This window comes from Salvelinus namaycush, chromosome 33 (assembly GCF_016432855.1).
Source record: "Salvelinus namaycush isolate Seneca chromosome 33, SaNama_1.0, whole genome shotgun sequence".
In the NCBI taxonomy this organism is placed as follows: domain Eukaryota; kingdom Metazoa; phylum Chordata; class Actinopteri; order Salmoniformes; family Salmonidae; genus Salvelinus; species Salvelinus namaycush.
In genome coordinates this window covers 13,514,240-13,530,194 of record NC_052339.1, presented here as the reverse complement: position 1 = coordinate 13,530,194, position 15,955 = coordinate 13,514,240, and the positions used below count along the sequence as shown (strand labels likewise).

Genomic DNA, 15,955 nt, shown 5'->3' with positions numbered 1-15,955 from the left:
CTTACAGACGGTAGGCAATTAAGGTCATAGTTATGAAAACTTAGTACACTAAAGAGGCCTTCCTACTGATTCTGAAAAACAGCAAAAGAAAGATGCCCAGGGTCCCTGCTCATCTGCGTGAACGTTCCTTAGGAATGCTGCAAGGAGGCATGAGGACTGCAGATGTGGCCAGGGCAATACTGTCAGCAATAGGAAAGAGGCTGGACTGAGGGCTTGTAGGCCTGTTGTAAGGCATTTTGGCCTGCACTCTGGAGTGGGATCGATTTGGAGGTGGAGGGTCCGTCATGGTCTGGGGCGGTGTGTCACAGCATCATCGGACTGAGCTTGTTGTCATTGCAGGCAATCTCAATTCTTTGTGTTACAGGGAAGACATCCTCCTCCCTCATGTGGTACCCTTCCTGCAGGCTCATCCTGACATGACCTGGCATGACAATGCCACCAGTCACACTGCTCGTTCTGTGCGTGATTTCCTGCAAGACAGGAATGTCAGTGTTCTGCCATGGCCAGCGAAGAACCCGGATGTCTCAGTTGTTGAATCTTGGTATGTTCATAGAAATATTTACACATGTTAAGTTTGCTGAAAATAAACGCAGTTGACGGTGGAAGGACATTTCTCTTTTTGCAGAGTTTATGTCAAGGTGCACTAAAGCTTTTGGAGCAGAAGGAACCTAGTGGTTAGAGCGTTGGGCCAGTAACTGAAAGGCTGCTGGATTGAATCCCGAGCTGACAAGGTAAAAATCTGTCGTTTTGCCCCTGAACAAGGATGTTCCCCGGTAGGCCGTCATTGTAAATATGTACTTGTTCTTAACTGACTTGCCGTGTTAAATAAAGGTTACATTTAAAAAAGCTGTTCTGGCTCGTGGTTAAGACACTTTATGTTGGTGTTTCCTTTATTTTGGCATTTACCTGTACATACATACTGTACATACATACACTTTGCTTCTGTACTCAGACGACAAAAGAGACAGGAGTGGATATAACAGGCAGAGCTAGACTAAATCTATATCTAAACACACAAATGCCAGGGATACATAATACTTTACCTTGTTCTCCGAAATGTGTGTTAACTTGCAAAATAATAAAGTTGATTAAAATCTTCATAAACAAAATCACAGGAACAATCATGTGCTCAAAGAAATAATGCAGTCTTACAAATGACAGAGGAACACTGCTAACCAAATATTCTGTATTCAGTAGGGCGTACATCAATGACCTGATTAACTCAATGAAAAGGCATAGCATATTACCATGCAAACGCCAGAAGACACAATTTCATCAGCATCATCATCATCTATGCAAATACAGCATTATATTCAATATGGCGTCCAATCTGAGATTGATACTCACATGATTGATGTAGACGCTCTTCCGTTTTTCTCGCACTGCAAATTGAGAGAGAGCGAGATGAAATCAGTGACAGCATGGTAACAGTTAATGATTAGGCACACAAGATAGAGCAGAGTTCATCCCCTGGAGTTGAAACACACGCTGGTCGGGGTCAAGGCAGTTTGCAGTACACAGCCATTACTGACAGGGGGCAGTCAATCCCAAGGCTGTCCTGCACCATACCGAGCTGGGAGTGCAGTATGGGCAAAGGCACATTAAGGAAGAGTGACTATATGGATTGGCCATTTTTCAATATCAGCTTTGTGGGAACTTAATAAAACATATCGCTCAAAGTACTGTTCAAGCAAAGAATCGCTACAACTCAACATTTCCTTCAAATTACACTTCTGCTAATTGCTGACATAGATGAATGGCTGTGGGGTAATACAAATGCTTTTCATTCCTCAAAGGCCTTAAATTAACGTCATGTTTAGCACTCTGAACTGTGTGAAAGCAGAAAGCAAAGCAATTGAGTTAATTGCTTAATTAATCCTTTCATGTGTTTGCCCCTAAAACAATCTCTGGGGATTACATCAAATCTAAATGCTTCATTCACGCAAATATTGTCATGTCTATAACTATAGCTCCACTTCGCTATCTGCCTTTATTTCAATCATGTCATTGTATTCATGTGGTGAATACAGGGCATTCATACTGTTTATCAGTAATCTGATGATTCCTCATTGGGCCTTGCTGCGATTGATGGGTTCACTCCAAGTATGGAAGCCACTCTGATTGGGTGACGGAGATCCAGTGTGTGTGTGTGTGTGTGCGCGTTTGTGTGTGTGAGTGACGTAGCGACATAGAAGGAGCGCTGCATGGCCAAGCAGCAGGGCAGGACGAGATACACAACACTGACATAGTGAAGCTCTGGCACCCTGCTACACAATCAGCACACACACACACACACACACACACACACACACACACACACACACACACACACACACACACACACACACACACACACACACACACACACACACACACACACACACACACACACACACACACACACACACACACACACACCTAAACCCTGTGAGGAATCATGGCTGTGCACATTCTAAAATAAAACGTGGAAGCGAGCGTTTACATCATAAGGCTTCACACATTTTTACATGTTCAAATATTGATCTAGCTGGGAGAAAGAACTCTGAGTGTGCTTCTTAAAGCCACAGAGGGCTGGGTGTGTGCATGTGTGCGAGAGTATCTCATGATCATCAGTACATACCAGTTTTAGCAGAAGTGGCTAGGTTTGTACAGATAACACGCATCATGCGGGAGGTAAAGCTTACATCTGAGCACAGCTTACAATAATCCACAAAACATGAACACATATACTGTATATACACACACACAGAAATCTGCTGCAAAGACATATTGCGGTGTTCCGTCAGAAGCACACAGCTTGAGACTACAGAGCAGGGCTATACTCCAAAACACAAGCCAAATACACACCCATCACACCAGCCTATACCAAACCTACTTACCTTTCTTATTGAGGACAGGAACTGAAAAAGACAAAGTTGAAGCTGTCTCTACATATATCTATTTACCTAGCAATGTAAAAGGGACAAGTAACAAATACAGCTGGATTCCTGACTTTTATCTTTCTCATATTGCATCAATGAGCCTGCATCCCAAACGGCACCACATTCCCTACATAGTGTACAGTTAAAGGACTAGGAACCCATTTGGGACACACCCATCGCTAACTAGGACAGCAGACTGTTACATAATAAAGAAAGCACCTCACAAACGGATAATTATCTACAGCGCTTAAAGCAATACTTTACTACAGCATCAACCCGTGGTCGGCTACACATGAGCTGTATGCTAAATCATCCATGATGCAAGGCATGAGATTAGAAATTAGAAAGTCATGTGATTAAACCACAATTATAGTTTGAACACGATCTGCATCTGTGACTTCAATTCATTCCTGCAGACGTTGTCTTCTCACACTGTAAAAATTGACTCGCTTAGAAAATAAGGATTTTTATGAAAAGGCATCATAGTGCCACAGATAATATCCATGACTCAGCGTAGTGGAGAAGTTAGTGTTCCGAGAGAGAGAGGGAGGAAGAGAGTGAGGGAGGAAGAGGACGAGTGGGAAGGAAAAGGAGGGCGAGAGAGAAATGAAAAGAGATTAAAAAGAGAAAGAGTGAGAAGGAGAAACACAGAGATTGTAAAGGAGAGAGCGGTGAGAGAGAGAGAGAGAGAGATTGAAAAAAGAAAGAGAGAGTGCAATGTACTAGAGAGAGAGGAGAGATTGAAAATGAAAAAGAGTGAGAGGAGAGGGACACTCACCATCTGTCTGGGATTTGCTGAGGAATATGGTGCTGGCTCTGGGATGGTCTGAAGGGTTGTACTCCATGTTCAGATCTGATGAAGAAGGAAACAGAAACAGCCATCAGCTCCGGAGCATAATGCTCAATGTACTGTATACTCTGCTGGTTGTATATCAATTCAGAGATAGCAAACAAGGAACCCAGCCATGTATATACCTGTTTTATAGAGCTGGATGACTGAACAACACACATGCTGATGAGAAAGAGGCGTCGCACACACAGACAGCCATTTGTTGAACAGATGAGAAAAGGGTGATCATGTGTACAGAAAGACTGCCTTGAATACAAGTATTGAATACTGACTGACTGGGGATACCAGTACTATAGGATTTGTCCCAAATGGGACCCTATTCCCTTATATAATGCACTACTTTTGACCAGAGCCCTATGGACCCAGATGAAAGAATAGGGTGCCAAATGGGATGCAAATACATCCTGACTGAAAGGGTCCATTTCAGGAGAGCATGCAGTTAAACATAGCAACCACCAAGCGGCGTAACGCTGAAGAGCAGTGGTTTGGCCGGAGATTGAGGCAGACTGGTACGGCAATGAAAACGTCTTATTTGATCAATTGCCTGTTTTTATGTGATGCTTTTACACACTGTGTGTTAACTTGATAACAGGCCCATCAGCATAAATTATGGAATATTGCGGAAGTTACCATGGAGCCAGGCAATAAAAATTAACATATTATTTACACTGCAAAAGAAAAAATGACGTTACCTAGATATATCTTACTATAAGAATGCATTGACTTGACGTCTTACCAAGACAACTTATCTTAGTGCAGTAGCAGATAACTGTATTACTTTAACTGCCTCAGGCTTGACATCCAGTCCCCCTGTCTCTGGCTCTGGGCCAGGATCCCACCCAGGGGACCGCTGTCAGTCCTGACATCCACTACCCAGCCCCCCTGTCTCTGGCCCTAGTCCAGGCCCTGGGTCCTGACCCTGTCAGCAGCCACAGGGATCCAAGCATAATGTCATCCCGGCAGGAAAGGCCAGATAGGGGCTACACCCAGCCATACCACCAGCTGCAGCAGAGAGGAGAGGAGAGCCACTGCCCGAAGAACAGCTCCTCAACAGAGGTGATAGATGAGAGGAGAGAGTGGGAAAGAGGAGTGGAAGACAGGGTTCAAGCGCCCGCCTACAGACCCAAAGCCTTAGAAATATGAGTCATGGTAGGTCGAGATGTCCTGCTTTCTTTCTTCAGCCCTGGCATAATACTACTGTCTTACCAGAGCACACATACATCAGATGGCGCTCTATGCCGGTCTTAACAGAGTGGGAGTTGTGACTTGATATGGATATGAGCTATTGCTTTACAAATGAACTGATGGATCACATGATAGTGATATGAGGAGACCTAGTTTAGCTGGGGAAAATAACTCCGATACGAGGTCATCTGAGTGGAGCAGCTACTATTGTGCTCCAACTCTTTTGAACTGCAGTCTTTTGTGTGTAAGAGGCACTTAAAGCTCAAAGGAGATACAGCGAGCTCCCTCCACACACTCCAGTGACCTACGTACGGCGCAGGCAGCACTCCAAGGAGGAGGAGAACTAGGTGATGATAAACTACCCCATCTTTTATTCAACGGTGTGGGAAGGAGCCAGAAGGAGCTAGAAGACGAAAACAAGGTTTATTAGTCCAATGTGTACTGTAACAGTCTGATCCGTATTTCAGAACTCTACTCAATGAAAAGTTAGTGTTAAATACAGGCACACACGAATGAGCAGGCACACACACACACACACACATACACACACAATATGGTTGTCTCCGTACCCTTTGATTTAGGGTTTTCTTAGGAGTGGCCCTCTTCCTCTCAGCCTGTACAGTGGTGCACGTCCACGCTTCTACCCTTCTAACTTCCTGTGTTTCAGGAAACTGGACAGGAAGTCACACCGGGGTCTGCTACACAAAACTAACCAGCTCTATTGTTTTAGAGTTATGACAAAAGGGGGAGTTGTCTTGCGCTACCGAAATGAGGTAAATCAATGAGTATGTTTACATGCACACTAATAATTCGATATTAAACTGATTATGGCAGTAGGCCGAGTATGGGATTAGTCATGCAAACACCTTACTCTGCTGATCTTAATTGGTACGGTCATAATCGAAGTAAGCATACGCCGATTAAAAAACAGCATCTTTCAAATTATTAGGACATGTAAAGAAAGACCTTATATCGGAGTTACAGATGTGTATTTGATCTGTGTATGTACTAACACCAGCCGAGCAAGCCTCCCTCTTTAGCGCCAGTGAAGTGAGTTTGGAACAACTGAAAGTGTGCATCTTTGAAGACATTTTCACCAAAAAACTTTATATACAGTGCATCCGGAAAGCATTTAGACTTCAATTTTTTCCCCACATTTTGTTACGTTACAGCCTTATTCTAAAATGTATTAAATTATTTTTTCCCCCTCATCAATCTACACACAATACCCCACAATGATGAAGCAACATTTTTTTTAAAAATTTCTTTGCAAATGTATATACTGTATATATATTTTTTAATCACATTTATATATTCAGACCCTTTACTCAGTACTTTGTTGAAGCACCTTTGGCAGCGATTACAGCCTCGAGTCTTCTTGGGTTTGACGCTACAAGCTTGGCGCACCTGTATTTGGGGATTTTCTCCCATTCATCTCTGCAGATCCTCTCAAGCCCTGTCAGGTTGGATGGGGAGTGTCGCTGCACAGCTATTTTCAGGTCTCTCCAGAGATGTTCCATCGGGTTCAAGTCCGGGCTCTGACTGAGCCACTCAAGGACATTCAGAGACTTGTCCCGAAGCTACTCCTGTGTTGTCTTTGCTGTGTGCTTAAGATTGTTGTTCTGTAGGAAGGTTAACCTTCGCCCCCGTCTAAGATCCTGAGCGCTCTGGAGCAGGTTTTCATCAAAGATCTCGCTGTAAGATCTCTTTGTACTTTGCTCCGTTCAGCTTTCCCTCAATCCTGACTAGTCTCCCAGTCCCTGCCGCTGAAAAACATCCCCACAGCATGATGCTGCCACCACCATACTTCACCGTAGGGATGGTGCCATATTTCCTCCAGATGTGACACTTGGCATTCAGGCCAAAGAGTTAAATCTTGGTTTCATCAGACCAGAGAATTTTGTTTCTCATGGTCTGAGTCCTTTAGCTGCCTTTTGGCAAACTCCAAGCGGGCCGTCATGTGCCTTTAACTGAGGAGTGTCTTCCGTCTGGCCTCTCTACCATAAAGGCCTGATTGGTGGAGTGCTGCAGAGATGGTTGTCCTTCTGGAAGGTTCTCCCATCTCCACAGTGGAACTCTGGAGCTCTGTCAGAGTGACCATCGGGTTCTTGATCACCTCCCTGACCAAGGCCCTTCTCCCCCGACTGCTCAGCTTGGCCGGGCGGCAAGCTATAGGAAGAGTCTTGGTGGTTCCAAAATTCTTCCATTTAAGAATAATGGAGGCCACTGTGTTCTTGAGGACCTTCAATGCTGCAGAAATGTTTTGCTACCCTTCCCCAGATCTTTGCCTTGACGCAATCCTGTCTACAGACAATTCCTTATATAGACAGGTGTGCTCTGACATACACTGTCAACTGTGGGACCTTATATAGACAGGTGTGTGCCTTTCCAAATAATGTCCAATCAATTGAATTTACCACAATCAGGTTGTAGAAACATCTCAAGGATGATCAATGGTAACAGGATGCACCTGAGTTCAATTTCGAGTCTCATAGCAAAGGGTTTGAATACTGTTTTTAATTTGTTATAAATTTGCAAACATTTCTAAAACCCTGTTTTTGCTTTGTCATAATGGGGTATTATGTGTAGATTGATGAGGATTTTGTTTAATTTCATCCATTTTAGAATAAGGCAGTAATGTAACAAAATGTGGAAAAAGTCAAGGGGTCTAAATACTTTCCGAATGCACTGTATGTCTGAACTCGGAATCAATAGGCTCCCAAAAATAACATGGTCGCAGTGGTAGAACTCTTATTTTTATTTGAGATGTTCTGCATTTATCAAAGTCCCATCAAGTAGCCTGAATTCAGAGGTGGCCATGTAAACATGATTATTAGGGAAATCATTCTTCTTTCAAAGCATGTGAAGGTCTTAATCAAACTATAATATTAATCTGACTATCCACAATAATTGCATTTTGTGTGCAAATAATCATACTCAGTGAGACTGTATTGTACACGCACAGTCCCTGTACTCCCATAATCCTACCTTCAGTTCTGCTTCTGTGCAGCTCAACTTCCATCCACTTCCGCTGCCAACAAACGTTTGTTCAAATGAATCAAGCATCCAACAAACACATTGGATTTACGCGCCATTTCTCAGTGAGACAAGGGTCTTATTGGGCACCGGTGTTGAGAGAATGACAACATCAAAACGCCACTTAATACTCTCTCACAACGATCACAGGGTGCTTGGCCAAGCTGATAAATCAATGAGGTACATCAGTGTCCCTGCTGCTGCTCCTTGTCTGAGCCCTCCTATACATTACGCACAACAGCTGCAGACTTACATGGACAGTGGCCACAGCTCCTGTTCGCTGTCCCTCCATCCCTTCATCATCACCGAGGGCAGTGTGGGTTGGCAGGCTGCCTGGCAGGCTGGTCCTGTCCTGGCACTGTAGCACATTGGACCAGATAGGCCAAGGGCTGGCAGTCCGTCATTACAAGTCACCAGACAGACAGTACAAAGAGCAGAAAACCCAATGATTCATCAAGAATTTACTACAGAGACACCAGCCAGGAGAGACCAGATGGCTGCGCCACCTCCATGGCATCTCTGACTGACTGTGTGTCAGAGATCCTGTTATTCACAAATTATAGGATCTCTGTTGTTATCTTGGTAGAGAGCGTAGTCTTCTTTCATGTAACACTTGGTCCTGAGCTTGACTAACCCTATACGTATGCCTCCTTTCCTTAGTTAGCAAATGAAACTAGTCTTTGTAATCTGCAATCTGGAAGGAAAGGAGACAAGGAGAGGAGACAAGAGCAGTACACAAATCTAGATAGATGTAATGTGAGCTTGCTTTTGTATGTATGCTACTGCACATGTTGTATATGCTTCTGTGTATGGTGTGTTTTAGAGTAAACTTTTATGTGACGTGTCTGTTTTTATTGATTCCATGGAACCCAGGACTCCCTGGAACATAGTGGTAAGTGTTACTGGGTGGACTATCCTGTCTAAATAAAGACAATTCAATTACATGAATGTGATCCAGGATAAGCATGACGCCACATTTCAGTGTGGAGAGACAGGCACAAAGACAAGGACATAGAGTCACAAGGTTGACTCCACTCAACCCGATAATTCGAACCGATCCTTTCAAGCATGTTTTCCTCATAGCTGCAGGACGTGCCTGACAACGTGCCTGACAAGGTGTACCAGAGCATTACGGACGACCAGGGTCACAAATGGCACATGTCCAGTTCAAAAGAAGTGCACTTTAAAAAGGCCCAGTGCAGTCAAAAACTTGATTTCCCTGTATTTTATATATTCACCATGCCCCTCCACTAAAATCTTGTCCGTCTCCAAGTTGAAATAGAGCAGCTTAGCGCTGTGAACTGATGGAGGCTCTCTCACACTTATCAGGCCCATGGGAGCTTCCTCACTGGACTGGTGAACTGGTTGATAAAAGATGTTCCATTTCTCCTGAGCCTGGTGGTGGTGGTAGCATTGGAAAACGAGTAAGGGACTTGTGTGATAGAGTCAGAGAGCCTGGGGTTAAACGGGTATTTCTGAAGATAATTCACCCTGAAGCGGTAAAGCATTTGAGGCTAGAGCCTACCATGACACCGCTGGCTAAATGGCCTGGGCAAATAGTCAGGACTGTGTTATCCCCACTGGCTTTTCAAAACCAAACGTGATTCCTCACTTATGAATGACCCTACAACAGCAGTAACAGCAGTCTCCTTTACTTTACACAGAGCATGACACTAGCAATACCAGTATGTGTGATGGTAGTGTATGACCAGTTCAGTGAGACACAGTAGCTCAGCAGTCAGTGGTAATCCTGGTTGATATACAGCCAGGTCACCCATGATACAAGTCAGCATTCGACATCCATCTATGTCTGAGGACGTCAGGAGGTTACAGGGAAACCGGCCACTAGGGGCAACAGTGAGAGCAGTAAGCATCTGCGTCTGATTCCCAAGGTTGGAAGTTCAAATACAGCAATAGTTTGCAATTGTTTTTAAATTTTTGTTTTAAGCCTATCCCAAACCTGAACCATTCTGAGTTAATGCCTAAACTTAACCTTCAAAACTTAGAAATGTGTACAGTGTGTATCACTGTGCTGAAATGTATCATAAGAAACTGCTGCTGAGTAGAACACACACACTCACAGTCATCCTTCCGAGAAGAGAGGAAAAGCAAACAAAGAAGGGACATTTAGTCAAGTGATTTAGACAGAAGGAGATGCACGTCTCCTGACTCTCTTTTCCATGACTTCAGCAGTCTGCTGTGACTGTCTCAAATCTCTGGTTGCATCTCTTATACTAACGACTGAGTGTGTGTGGACCCCTGTGATGGTGATTAACTCTCCAGGACTCGACATTATTATTTTTCTTGTCCCGGACAAGCAATAGTCTGACAAGAAGAATATACACTCACCGGCCACCCTGTTCACAAAAATGGATCACTCCTACAGACCGTGAGTCACGTGGCCGTGGCTTGCTATATAAAGCAGGCAGACAGACATCGAGGCATTCAGTTAGTCGATTCAATTTTAGAATGGGCAAAACAAGTGACCAAAGCGACTTTGAGCGTGGTATGATCGTCGGTGCCAGGCATGCCAGATCCAGTCTATCAGAAACGGCTTCCCTCCAGGGCTTTTATCAACAACAGTGTCTAGTGTTTCCCGAGAATGACGCGACAAACAAAAATCATCCAGTCAGCGACAGTCCTGTGGGTGAAAACAGCTTGTTGATGAGAGAGGTCGAAAGAGAATGGCTGGCCACAAACAGACAAATAACAGAGCAGTACAACAGTGGTGTACAGAACAGCATCTCAGTGCGCACAACTCATTGATCCTTGTTACAGGATGGGCTATTATAGCAGACGACCACACCGGGTTCCACTCCTATCAGATAAAAACAAGAAGAAGCGGCCCCAGTGGAAATGCGATCAACACTGGACAATTGAGGAGTGGAAAAACATTGCGTGGTCTGATGAATCCCAGTTCCTGTTGCGTCATGCTGATGGCAGAGTCAAGATCTGGCATCAGCGGCATGAGTCCATGGCCCCATCCTGCCTGGTGTCAACAGTACAGGCTGGTGGTGGTGGTCTACCGCCGTCCAATATGCAGCAACTGCTTGATGCCATCGCATCAGCATGGACCAACATCCATGTGGAACGTTTCCGACTTGTAGAATCAATGTCCTGAAGAATTCCGGCTGTTCTGGAGGCAAAGGTGGGTCCGACCAGTACTAGATGGGTGTACCTAATAAACTGGCCAGTGAGTGTCGATTTGAGTCTTCTGAATGGACAAGTAAGGGGGGGGGGGGGAAATCACAATATCAAACAATTACTTTGATCAGAATTGGATCAGTGTCCTTTGGATGCGACGTATTGCTGTTTTCCTAATTTCTGCAGAGCATATCGGAGAAGGATTGTATTGCATTGACAGGCAGAGCAGTCTCAATCATCCCCAGTTGTGAAGCACTATTCAAAAAGAGCAGATCTGCGTGTACACATTTGTTGATATTCCTTGCTACTTAGTGCCTTACTTGCAGTTATAGCATATTTTTTTATCAGCAAACAGGCTTCGTACGGTCATGAAAATCCTGGAAAAGTCATGATGTATGCATCAACTGCATGTGTTCCAGTGCAAGTGGGCCAGAGGAGAGAGAGAGATACTTTACAGCAGGTAGGCCTTTAAAATAATGATAACAGGCTAACTAGATAGCCAATTCAACATGTATTGTGTAGCCTAGCTAGCTCTCTCAGTAGTTAACTATTTAGCTATTATCATGTATTACTGTAATTGTCATGTCCGATGTCCTTAAAACTTTCCACCGGCATAACCGCAAATGGCAACCGTCGATGAACGGGTGCATTGATAAACCAATGTTTACTTTGGTTGTAAAACAGTCTCTCCAGCGCCCAATATTCTGAGTCTGACAAATAAATCTGACACTGAGATTCCCCTCTTGGTCATGTCATTCTGACACCTTTAAAATATATTCTTAGAATAGCCTAATTGAGAAATATCTCCCATGCAGTCAATAGATCTCCCCTGAAACTTGGAAAAATTTTGCTTTACAATGTTATAGATAAACATGTCTTAGATACCTCGATTTGAAGTAGTTAATTTAGCCATTTGATACCTGATTCATTGAATGATCAAATTCAAAAAGCATTTGGTTGTAATCGTAATTGTTCAATATTTTATAGCATATGGTCGACAATCCTCATGTAAAACACATTTACTTGAAGAACAGTGCAGATGCAAAGTTTGATAAAATAATTACAGTTTGTGCCATTTGTGCGGCCAATATGTTACCAAACTTTGCATCTGCACTGTTCTTCAAGTAAATGTGTTTTTGTAAAATGCTGTGTAAAACGTTAAAAGTTGTCCTTGTCCTTGAGATGGCTGGTTTGTTAAACTTTGCGATTTTAGTTTTTTGTTTGACATACGTTCTGTTGTGAAAAATATGAGTCTCAACATGATTCTGTTATCGTGGAATTGCGCATATGGCAAGGCACCAAGGTACGGTATTATTTACTGCCATGTTTCACAGAACAAGAGTGTTCTGTCATGGAGAATTACATGGTTTATGGTACTGTTCCAGCCAGAGATCAGTGGAGGGGGAGAGAGGGAGGGGGAGGAGAGGAGGGAACTACAGAGGGGTACGCAACAAAGTAGGACCAAGGAGTTAGCCAGCTAAATATTCTGAAAAAGCTTTATGGTTACGACAGTTATGGTTGAAATGAGCATTATCTAATTGACTCAACAACCAAAACACAGATGTTTAGCTTCCTGAATGAATGAGAAAAATCAACAGTTATGTCATTTCCAATCATCCATATATTGTTTTGTAAATATATGCAGTACCAGTCAAAAGTTTGGACACACCTACTCATTCAAAGGTTTTTCTTTATTTTTACTATTTTCTACATTGTAAAACAATAGTGAAGACATCAAAACTATGAAATAACACATGGAATCACAAAGTAAGCAAAAGGAATGATTCATAAGGAATGCTTTTCCAACAGTCTTGAAGGAATTCCCACATACACTGAGCTTGGCTGCTTTACCTTCACTCTGCGGTCAAACTCATCCCAAACCATCTCAATTGGTTGAGGTCGAGTGATTGTGGAGGCCAGGTCATCTGATGTAGCACTCCATCACTCTCCTTCTTGTTCAAATAGCCCTTACACAGCCTGGAGATGTGTTGGGTCATTGTCCTTTTGAAAAATAAATTATAGTCCCACTAAGCACAAACCAGATGGGATGGCGTATCGCTGCAGAATGCTGTGGTAGCCATGCTGGTTAAGTGTGCCTTGAATTCTAAATAAATCACAGATAGTGTCACCAGCAAAGCGCCCCCACAACATCACACCTCCTCCTCCATGCTTCACGGTGGGAACCACACATGCGGAGATCATCCATTCACCTACTCTGCGTCTCACAAAGACACGGCGGATGGAACCAATAATCTCAAATCTGGACTCAACAGACCAAAGGACAGATTTCCACTGGTCTAATGTCTATTGCTCGTGTTTCTTGGCCCAAGGAATTGTTTTCTTCTTGTTGGTGTCCTTTAGTAGTGGTTTCTTCACAGCAATTCGACTATAAAGGCCTGATTCACGCAATCTCCTCTGAACAGTTCATGCTGAGATGTGTCTGTTACTTGAACTCTGTGAAGCATTTATAACTAATGAACTTGTCCTCTGCAGCAAAGGTAACTCTGGGTCTTCCTTTCCTGCTGCGGTCCTCATTTGAGCCAGTTTCATCATAGCTCTTGATGGTTTTTGCGACTGGACTTGAAGAAACTTTGAAAGTTCTTGACATTTTCCCGATTGACTGATCTTCATGTCTTAAAGTAATGATTGTCATTTCTCTTTGCTTATTTAAGCTGTTCTTGTCATAATATGGATTTGGTCTTTTACCAAATAGGGCTATCTTCTGTATACCACACCTACCTTGTCACAACACAACTGATTCGCTCAAACACATTAAGAAGGAAAGAAATTCCACAAATGAACTTTTAACAAGGCACACCTGTTAATTGAAAGGCATTCCAGGTGACTACCTCATGAAGCTGGTTTAAACACTGAACACAGTGTATCTCCACTCATAAAGAAACATGACCCTCAGTGTTCTTGGCTAGAGAGACAAAGATAACTATGCTTAGTTTATTTCATTCATCTGGCTTTATCTTCTCTTTCATGTGGCTTTAATGTCAAGAGTGATTAAACTGTGCATTAATGTAGGTTTAAACATTTACTTTGTGATATTTGAACTTAATGAACCCTGAACTTGATGAAAGTCAACACTGACACATTGAGATTCATTAAGTCTCAGAACAATAAACACCCTCGTGAAGAAATTAATATTTCAGTACCAAGATTTCTGTCTGTGTGTGTGTGTGTGTGTGTGTGTGTGTGTGTGTGTGTGTGTGTGTGTGTGTGTGTGTGTGTGTGTGTGTGTGTGTGTGTGTGTGTGTGAACCAAACCAACAAGGTCATAACTCAGTATTAAAACAGAGAGATGCTAAGTGTCCCCTATATGAATGTGCAGTGAGGAGGAAAAGCAGTGTAATGTCAAATAAAGGCCTGATAAATGGAGTCAATAAGAGCTTAATTAACAGCCTGGGAGATGACATGGCTAACTGACCTCACACACCCCTCTGTTCCTTTACCATCTGCCTCCTGACTCTGGGAGTGTGATCACTTCTTTCTCCGGTTATCTCTCTCCGTTCTCCATCATTATCCCCACATCCCCACAACCAGGCAATGTTTATGCCTACTTCTCTAGGCAGACTGGGGAGAGATAATGGGACTTCCTCCCACACGGTGCAGAGCACCCAGAACGGCTAACAATGCCAACAACGCTAAATGATCACAGTCAGGCTAAAGCGAGATCAACAGTAACACTCCATCCCGCTGCATCGCCACCACGTTCCATCACAGAAACATACTGTAAGACAAATCTGCTCGCCAGACTAATGGAATGTGTGAGTAATGCATACAATACAACTAAAATTAGGAGAGTAAATAGTAGTATCAGTCGATTCATTTGATATCATTCTGAGAACCTAGCATTGACTGAATATCAAATCCCCTCAGTGCATTCACCCTTATCCTGTAGTTAATACCTCCAGTGTCACAAAGATTATATGTAACACTTGTTGCTTGTTAATCTAATTCCCTTTCTATAAAGTTTTTTTGCAAATGTGAATAGTCAGTCACTATCACCATTTACTGAAAACCAAGCCTAGATAATACAGTACATGACCAGCACAAACTTATGAAAGTGACCGGATACTTTATGTAAAAAATACTTATTCCACCAACTTCTATCTGCAGTCACAAAATTCAAATGAAGGGGAGTCATTTTGATAAAGTACCAAATGAGATCCCAGAGGAATATGGGGAAGATATAGAAAATATTAAATACAGAATATTAGTTATGTAATTATTTTCCCATTTCTAAATAAAAATGCAACGTCTCATTCTGTGTTCAACCAAAAAGTCATTGGTATGGGAACAGAGTATCCGTGGGTGTGTCTGCTCTTCTTCAGGGGTGGTTTCTCATTAAGTTGGAGCCAAGTGAATGGAGCCCCAGCAGGGGGTCAGGGAGAGGAAGGGAGACTGCTGACCTTCGCTGCAGCACCACACACAGCCAGACCTGAAGGTCAATACTCAGCAGGTCTCATCAACAATGGACCACTAAATCCTTATACAGGAAGCCAGCAGCCCACCCGCCCAACCCTGGTCAGTGTTTACACATGCACCTTGGCCTGGACTCTAGCCCTGATAGTGGTTACTATGGCTGGCCGTATTAACAGTGGTCACAGCCAATACAGAGACCAGACACGTGCATTGGCATTGACTGTAAAAGTTTTAATATCCTTTCATTGCTACCCATCCCGGATCCGGGTTTTCTGTCATTAAAAACCCTGACTAGCATAGCCTAGCCTAGCGCCAGAGGGTAATCATAAAATATAATTTCATGAAATCACAAGTGGAGTATTGGAAAACACAGCTTAGCCTTTCGTTAA

The 15,955-nt window shown here is 43.2% G+C and overlaps 1 protein-coding gene across 2 annotated transcripts in view; it reads right to left on the bottom strand.

Moving 5' to 3' along the window:
* Positions 1-15,955, bottom strand: part of ccny (cyclin Y) — a 77,935-nt gene that overhangs the window by 16,641 nt on the left and 45,339 nt on the right. The window contains exons 2-4 of one of the 2 annotated variants that reach the window (XM_038972933.1): positions 3,700-3,774; positions 1,348-1,382; positions 1,044-1,067 (exon numbers count right to left, since the gene is read on the bottom strand). In XM_038972933.1, coding sequence (XP_038828861.1) covers positions 1,044-1,067; positions 1,348-1,382; positions 3,700-3,774 — 134 coding nt within the window. The remainder of the gene's footprint in view (positions 1-1,043; positions 1,068-1,347; positions 1,383-3,699; positions 3,775-15,955) is intronic. The other variant, XM_038972934.1, reaches the window with a different exon arrangement.